Raw genomic sequence first — 8938 nt, 5'->3', positions numbered from 1 at the left:
TTCACACCTGGATCTCCATTCCCTTCTGCTTTCTCTATGTAACTGCCCTCTCAGGAAACAGCCTGATTCTCTTTGCCATTGTCACTCAGCCCAGCCTCCACGAACCCATGTATTATTTCCTCTCCATGCTGTCCACCACTGACCTTGGCTTGTCTATATCCACCCTGGTCACCATGTTGGGTATATTCTGGTTCAACGCCAGGGAGATCAGCTTTAATGCCTGCTTGTCACAGATGTTTTTCATTAAACTTTTCACTGTCATGGAGTCTTCGGTGCTGTTGGCCATGGCCTTTGATCGTTTTGTGGCCATTTCTAATCCTCTCAGGTATGCCACCATTTTAACTGACTCCAGAATAGCTCAAATTGCAGGGGCAATTGTCATCAGGGGAACATTAATGCTGACGCCAATGGTAGCCCTTCTTAAAAGACTGTCTTTCTGCCGTGGCCACGTGCTCCATCACTCCTACTGTTTCCACCCTGATGTGATGAAGCTCTCATGCACAGACACCAGGATCAATAATGCAGTTGGATTGACAGCCATGATCTCTACTGTTGGTGTGGACTCAATCCTCATCCTCTTTTCTTATGTTTTGATCATTATGACTGTCCTCAGCATTGTGTCCCCAGAAGAGAGGACAAAAGCTTTCAGTACGTGTATCTCACATGTTGGGGCTGTTGCTATTTTCTATATTCCATTGATTAGTTTATCCTTTGTTCACAGATTTTGGAAACGGGCCCCACCCTATGCACATACTATGATTGCTAATACTTACCTGCTGATCCCCCCTGTGATGAACCCCATCATTTACAGTGTGAAGACCAAACAGATACGTAGGGCTATGATAAAAATTCTCCATTCTAAAGACACATAGAATCATAGAATTCTAGATACAGTCTACATCAGGTTATGTTATTTAAAAAAGGAACTGATGTTCACTGAAGCTAAGTGAACAAAAATTTAAAATTAAGGCTGGATTACATTTAGATATCTACATTTCATAGACATTTAGATTATCTATGAATTTGACCTCTTTATTTTACAAATGAGAAGACAGAGATACGAGAAGGGCAAGGATGAACAGCCTAAAGCCTTAAGTCTAGAATTTCTCTTCCCCGTTATTGTTCACTCTAAACTGCTGTTCATCCTGCCAACAGACTTTCTCTTCTTACTTCATCCACTTCACATCAGTTAGAGGGACACATCACAAAAAATGTCACTTCTTTATGAGAATTAGGCAGTATTTCCTAACTGTAATAATAACTTTAATTAAAATTTTTATTTCTTTTGACTAGTCATGGTTGCAGGTATTTTTTACATATATTAACATATTTGATATCTAAACAACATTATAAGATGGTTACTTTTAATATCAATGACAAATTAAAGCACAAAATGTTAAGTAGATTGCTTAAACAGCTAGTGAGTGACAGAACCAATCACATCTCACATCTAAGCAAAATGACTGCAGGGTCCCTTATATTCTTAACTTTAATGTTATATTGCTGCCTATAATGTGAACTATATATGTATAATTATATATGTATATAACTAGTATATATGTGTATGTGTGTGTATGTGTGTATATATACACACATATATGTATATATATCAGTATGTGTAATTTATAGTGGGAGACATAAAGAAGCAAAAATAAAATAAAAATCATAACTCTGTCCTCTAGAAATTTTCAACCAAATTATGGAAGATCCCAAAACAAAATCTTCAAACCTCAGAAATGTATTTCTTCCAGATGCTTTTTCTCCACTAAGCATATTCCAGAATATCTCTCCACCCTTCGTCAATTTTCTCTCCCAGCAGAAATTGAAAAGTGACTACAGATTGCAAATGAATTATAATTTGTGTAATTAGAAATGTTTTAGTTTGTGGCACATATTTCATGTAATAGTCTAATCTAGCAAGTTATTTTCTTCAACCTGGGTATATCCATTAATTCTCAAATTTTTAAAGTACATATTTCAATGACACATTAGTATCATTCGGTAAAGGTGAGCCCTATAACTAGTATCAGAGCCAGAAAGGAAGTAGAAGCAGTCATTCATATCTACAGAGAAGTTATTAAGTGACTACATTACTGGCTATACAATAATAAGAATGATGTCAAAATCCTCAGCATGTTTTACAACAATATTTTCAGTCTTAATTATTGTTAGTCTTCATCTCCCTGATCTTTGCATGCTGTAATGTTCCAGGACTTTGTTTTCAGATCTGTTTTTTCTTTGTTATAGTTCCATTTTCGGTCATCTCCTCGAGCTTCATTGCTTTACCATCTATATAATAATAAATCCAAATTAATATTTGTATTCCAGATTCATGTCTAACTGCCTGTGTATCCATATCTCCACTTGAATGTCTCATAATCATGTTAGACTCATCATGTCAGAAACCACATCCTAGTACTCACATCAAGGAAAAACATGCTCAACTACAGTTTTCCATAACTCAGAATCTGCCTTTCAAGTTACTGAGAAAGAACACTTGGAGTTAGCCGTTACACCTCTCACTCCCAGATAGTCTAGATAGTCCAGATATTGATATCTGGGATACAACTACTTTCTACCACCTCTACTGTAACCACCATGATCCAAGCCATCATCATCTTGGACCTGAAATATAATACTCTCCTGGTGGATCTTTCTTCATCCACTCTTCCTTTACAGTCTCATATTATTCTCATATTAGTTAGAGTGATTATTTCAATACACAAGACAGATCGTGTCACTTCCTCTGTTCAACATGTTCCAGGGGCCTATTTTACTCAGAGAAAATCCACAGTCATTGCATCTCATATTTGGCTCTTCTCCATCATTTCAACTTGATTTTCTACTGCTCTCCCCTATATTCACTCTACTACCCCCACAACAGCCTCAAGTATTTCCTTAAACTCATCAAGTATGTTTCAACATCAGCCTTCACACTTTCTGCTCTCTATACCTGAAATGTTCGTCCACCAGATACCCACATGATTTATTGCCTCACTTCATGCAGGTCTCTTCTTAAGTGTCACCTTATGACCAGGCCCTTGACATAAAAAATAACAGCACTCCTCCCTCAATTCCTGTCTGCAGTCATTCTCTTCCTTTCCCACCTTGTTTTTAGTTTCTAGCACTTTCACCCACCAACATACTACATATCTGTTTATTTCTTTTCTAGTTTTCCCATTACAAGGTAAGGTCTTTGAGAATAAGGACATTGCTTTATTTTTGCTGTCTTCCAGATCTTAAAACTAGGTCTGCCACATAGTAAAAATAATAAAATCTCTGATGATCTGGCTCTATTTACCTTATTACTGTCAAGCCTTATTACTGTCTCTCTATGCAGTGCTCCAGGCACAACAAACAACTTGCATTCCCTTAACCCTGATGACTCTATCTCACTTTCAAGCCCTTAACAAGCTGTTCCCTTCTCCTAACATAGAAGTAATTTTCCTTGAGAAACTTTTTTCTGACTTCTCAAGTCTGTCTGGTGTCCTCTCCAGGCACTCTTGCATCTCCCTGTGCTTCTTCCTCATGCACAACACTCCTCTTCAAATCTACTGTAACCATTTCCCCACGACAGACTTTGTGCCCACCTCTCAAGACCAGGCACTGTGTCTTATTCACTGTTGGAACTAAATGAAAAAGTTCAGGTGATGTGGACTTACAGACTGTATATTTGCTTGTTTGTTTATTTGTTTCAAAACATAACATAAGATGGTGTGTGCAGAAAAGAAGCAGAGAAAGAGAAAGTGTGACATGGACTAGAGAAGCATGGGGGTACTTAGAATTTTAAAAATGGAGAGAAGAAAGAACTTCAAGAACCAGACAACCAAGATGTTTATACTACTTCTGCCAATGTTTCTACCCCACCTCACTCCACATACACTACTGTGTGAACAGGCCCACTGCCCAACAATCCTTGAAACTTATAAGCTTCCATACTTAGGGAGTGGGTACTTCGGACACCTCAGGGATGGGTGGTTTGCAGAGCAAATGTCATGTTCTGACTAAGGTGGACAAGCTCATAATGAATTGGAGACTTTCCTAAAAGCCTGAGCAGTAGTAGACACATGACCACTGCTATAGCTACTTGAATTCAGAGTCCAAGCGAAAGCCTTTAAATGTCCTGTAAGTCCTATAAGGCCCTATGTGATTCAACTCCCCAATACTTGTCTCCCTACTACTCTCCCCCTTATTGCTCTGCTCACACACATTGTCCTCCTTGTTGTTCTAAACTACCTCAAAAACTTCATTTGTAGTTTCTGTATCTTCTCAAAAACTTCAAAAACTTCATTTGTAGTTTCTGTATCTTCTTCCTGAAATGGCCTTCTTCAAATATCTTCATAGATCTACTTCTCACTCCTTCAAGCTTCTCTTTAAATATGTGAGGCCTTCCCTGGAAACTATTTAAAATTTCAACTGCCCCCTTAATATTTATCTGTTCCCATCTTCCCTTTATTTTGTCTCAAAAATACTTAACATCCTATTTGGTTTTTCATTTTAACTCCATTTATTGCCTGTCCCCTTCAATAAAATGTATACTTTATGAGGGTGGGAATTTTTGTTTTTGCTTTTATCTATCTTTCTTATTTTATAAGCCCTTGATAAATATTCGCTGAATGTGAATAGTCAGAATACCTAGTTCTCCAACCAATATTATTACTAATTCACTGTATGACCCAAGGCAAAGAGCCTTTATCTCATCTATTCTTTATTGTAACATAGGTGCAATTAAGAGTGGCTTCCTACTTTTTTTGTACCCTTCTTGATTTTGAAAGAGGATGTGAACTCCTAGAGCCCAAGGACATAACAATATAGGTACATTAGCTGGAGTACTTTGGCAAAGTGGCTAATGAGGAAAAGCATTGACTGTGGCTGACTATGAGAGTTTAAGTTCCTTGGAAGAGTAAGATAAATTGTCAAGAGAGCCCTATATGTGTAAATGTGGGAGTGACAGCAGAGGCAGTGGGCCCTTTGTGATTGCCCATCCCCGCAGGCAGTAACAGTTGGGAACCTGTGAGAGTGACACACAAGAGGACATGGTGTTATTGTCCCCTGTCTGCCAAGCCCCTGGGACCCCAGTCTATGCTCCCACAACCTGTTTCTATGGAACTCCTGGGCAGCATTATAAATAAGCCTGTGCCTGAAAGAGCGAGCCAACTCCAGCTTCTCCCTCTCAGTAGGACTGCACTATTTTCAAGTGAGTGCACCCTTACCTCGGGTCAGGTAGCCCAAACTCCTGCCATCCTAAGGGACCTTGAAGACCCCCCAAACTGCATTATGCAGGGCAGAGGGAAACCCTCGAGTGCCACCCACACCTTCAGGGGCTAAGAAGAAATGTCCCAGAGCATTAGCTGACAGTCCAGAAAGGCAAGTGAGTATAAATACAACAGGCGCATTCAGACCCAAAGGGAAGTGGAGATTGGGTCTAGCCAGGGGTCACTTTAGGCAGAGGGCCAGGCAACACAGAAGGAAGACATGAGGTCTTTTGGGGTAGGTAAGTGAGAGACAAGATGATGACCCAAAGTCTTAGACTGCTTCCAGCAAAGCAGAAAAGATTCCCCACAGAGAGAGGTCAGGACAGTATCTGACTCTGTGACCAACAGCAACCCTTATATCTGTCAGTGCTGCATGCAGTAGCACAGGCAGGGGGCCTTGAGAAAGGGGAAATATGTTACTGTGCTTCCCTTGCTCCCCTCCATGCCTGATCTTTTCTTCAGCTGGGCTCCATTTCTCTTGGACACAAAGGTCCAGTGATCTGGCCTCCCTCCAGGGAGTTTCTTTAGCATTACCCCATACTTTTCAACCTGATTTGTTCAGATTTCTGAATCTCCCTCACCAAGCTATTTATGGTAGATTCATAGATGTTGGATGGCTACAATATATAAGAAATCTTTCATCTCATGGTAGGATGCAATTATCTGCCTCTGAAAATGGCTTTTTATTCTCTGACAGCAGCCAGGGTACAAAGTTTGGATCTGTATTTGTCAAGGAAGGTAGCTGTTATGTCTTTGCATAAGTTCTAAGGATGGAGAAGAGCAAATAGTGGTCAGAGATGTGGATTTTCTAATGATTAAACCCTGGATCTGCTCTTCTTCGCTTATCCATGATAGGGATAATTCAAGTCCAATCTTTTAGTTCTCATCTGATCATATTATACATTAAGACTGCTGGTCTCCAAACCCTTTCCACTGAGGTTAAATGAAAGAGCATCTCCCAGTTGCAGTAAGGACCCAGGTTAGGAGACAGGAAGAATCCTGGGGAGGTGAACAGGTTAACCTGAACTCCACTGATGAAGACTCCTGCAGAGTTTATTCCCAAGATTCATCAGCTCTTCTTGAAGCCAAGGCCTTGGTTCTTCAGAGAAAATTAGCTCCAAAGACCAAGACGTTAGGAGCTTAGCAGGGAAAGTGTTTGATGAAGTCAAAGCCCAAGTTTTGGGATTCGGGGAGGTGGTAGGAGCAGAGTAACACTGGGTTTCCAAAGTGAAATGTTTCCATTAATATGAATGACTTGTTGGCAGAGTTTCCGGGAAATCCAAGCTCTAGGAGTATCAGCACTCAGCCCGAGTTCTCCTTTGGGGCGATGAGAGTGGCCTTGAAGCTGTATGTAGGTATGTAAGAACCTATCAGTCAAGAGCAGGAAGAGCTTTCACAGGGACCATGTCAGGCAGCTAAGATCTGCTGGAGACCACACGCTCCACCAGTATCTTTATCTCCAGAGAAGTCATTAGATGGGCTACTTCCTTGCATTTGATGATCCCAGATGAGTTTCCTATTTTTCCTTAATAAATTGACTTTTAATCTTTTTTCTTAGTTTTTTTCTTTTAATATGTTTTTAATTGCTGTTGGGTTTCTTCCAAGCCCCTGCCCCAACCACAGACACGCACTGACCTTAGACTTTGGCGCATCTATACACCTATAATCCTGAATATTTGCACACACAAAAAAAAAAACACCTTTATCCCCAGTGGCTTGGTATACCCTTTATTCCCTTTTCTATCTGTTTGATTTCTACTGATGTTTCAATATATTAAACAGAAGGATCATATTTTTCATGCTTTCCTCTTTCCCATGCATTAAATGTACACCTTATGCTAACATTTATCCCAAAACTCTAACAATTTGGTTACTTCTCTGTCTTCCATCCTAAGCAGGATATCTGAAGGGCAAAAGATGATCCTTTAACCTCTGTATTAGCACCCTCTAGCAAATAGCTTTGTACATCATTGGTCATATAAGTAAATACTTTGCAGTGAATGAATAATTAAAGGAAAGAAGGGGAGAGCAGAGGAGAGGAGAGGAGAGGAGAGAAGAAGAGAACACAGTCTTAACTGGAAGAGGTTCCCAACAGCATATCTCTTAACACCTATCTGAGAAGAAGACCACCTGGTATCCATACAATGAAGGTATGGGCCAGGTGAAGAAGTATGAGGGAACTTGGGAAGGATAGATTTTGGGATAAGCATTGTTTTTCCCAGGTTCCCTTTTAAAAATGTGAATAGACCCTGAGAGTAGTAATTGATAAATAAATTTGAGCTGTCACTTTATACTTTGGAAGAGAACTTCAGAGCTTATGTGGGAGTCTAAATGGCTTGGAAGAGGGAGTAGGGTAGGGGAAGAAAAGCTAAGGTTCATTCAGTTCCCAGGTTTCCAGGACTGGCCTCTCTGACTGTGCTCCATGTCCTAGCAGGCTGCCAGTGTGACCTCACCTTCTCCAGTGCCCCTTTCTTGGTGCCAGTTATGAGTTCCTGCAACTTCACACATGCCACCTTTGTGCTTATTGGTATTCCAGGACTTGAAGAAGCCCATTTCTGGATTGGCTTCCCCCTGCTTTCAATGTATGCCATGGCAGTGTTTGGAAACTGCATCGTGGTCTTTATCGTAAGGACAGAACACAGCCTACATACTCCCATGTACCTCTTTCTCTGTATGCTGGCAGCCATCGACCTGGCCTTGTCCACATCCACCATGCCCAAGATCCTTGCCCTCTTCTGGTTTGATTCCCGAGAGATTACCTTTGATGCCTGCATTACCCAGATGTTCTTCATTCATGCTCTCTCAGCCATCGAGTCCACCATCCTGCTAGCCATGGCCTTTGACCGTTATATAGCCATCTGCCACCCATTGCGCCACGCTGCAGTGCTCAACAATACAGTAACAGCCCAGATTGGCATAGTGGCGGTGGTCCGTGGGTCCCTCTTCTTTATCCCACTGCCTCTGCTCATCAAGCGGCTGGCCTTCTGCCACTCCAATGTGCTCTCACACTCCTACTGTGTACACCAGGATGTGATGAAGTTGGCCCACACAGATACGTTACCCAATGTCGTCTATGGTCTTACCGCCATTCTGCTGATCATGGGCGTGGATGTCATGTTCATCTCCTTGTCCTATTTTCTGATTATACGAACAGTTCTACAACTGCCTTCCAAGTCAGAGCGGGCCAAGGCCTTTGGAAACTGTGTGTCACATATCAGTGTGGTATTGGCCTTCTATGTGCCTCTCATCGGCCTCTCAGTGGTACACCGTTTTGGAAACAGCCTCAATCCCATTGTACACATTCTCATGGGTGATATCTACCTACTGCTGCCTCCAGTGATCAATCCCATCATCTATGGAGCCAAAACCAAACAGATCAGGACTCGGGTGCTAGCTATGTTCAAAGTCAACTGTGACAAGGACCTTCAGGCTGTGGGAGGCAAGTGACCCTTAACACTCTACTTTCCCTTATCCTTAATGACTTGATATAATGACTCCCTAATGATAGCTTAATTCTAGTTGCCTGTAAACATAACAATGCTTTTCTCTGGTTGAGCTCCAAATTCTGCCTCTGCTCAGAGTGAAATTTGGGGAGATATCATGATTCCCTTCCATAGGTCAAAATGTTATTGTTATCTTTGTTATATAAAAAGTCTAAATTAGAAAATCCACTGCTACTCCAA

The 8938-nt window shown here is 41.1% G+C and overlaps 2 protein-coding genes across 2 annotated transcripts in view; both read left to right on the top strand.

Moving 5' to 3' along the window:
• The window catches only part of LOC102881851 (olfactory receptor 51F2), a 23938-nt gene extending 21598 nt beyond the window's left edge, over positions 1–2340 (top strand). Inside the window, exons 2-3 of the mRNA XM_015588479.1 lie at positions 9–859; positions 2259–2340. Of these exons, the coding sequence (XP_015443965.1) occupies positions 9–859; positions 2259–2340 (933 nt within the window). The remainder of the gene's footprint in view (positions 1–8; positions 860–2258) is intronic.
• The window catches only part of LOC102881594 (olfactory receptor 51E2), a 14647-nt gene extending 5945 nt beyond the window's left edge, over positions 1–8702 (top strand). The window contains exon 2 of the mRNA XM_015593974.1: positions 7690–8702. Coding sequence (XP_015449460.1) covers positions 7740–8702 — 963 coding nt within the window. The 5' untranslated portion in view covers positions 7690–7739. The remainder of the gene's footprint in view (positions 1–7689) is intronic.
• Positions 8703–8938: the final 236 nt, after the last annotated feature.

Source organism: Pteropus alecto, unplaced genomic scaffold (genome assembly GCF_000325575.1).
Source record: "Pteropus alecto unplaced genomic scaffold, ASM32557v1 scaffold540, whole genome shotgun sequence".
Classification (NCBI taxonomy): Eukaryota; Metazoa; Chordata; class Mammalia; order Chiroptera; family Pteropodidae; genus Pteropus; species Pteropus alecto.
This window is presented reverse-complemented; position numbering and strand designations above follow the sequence as displayed.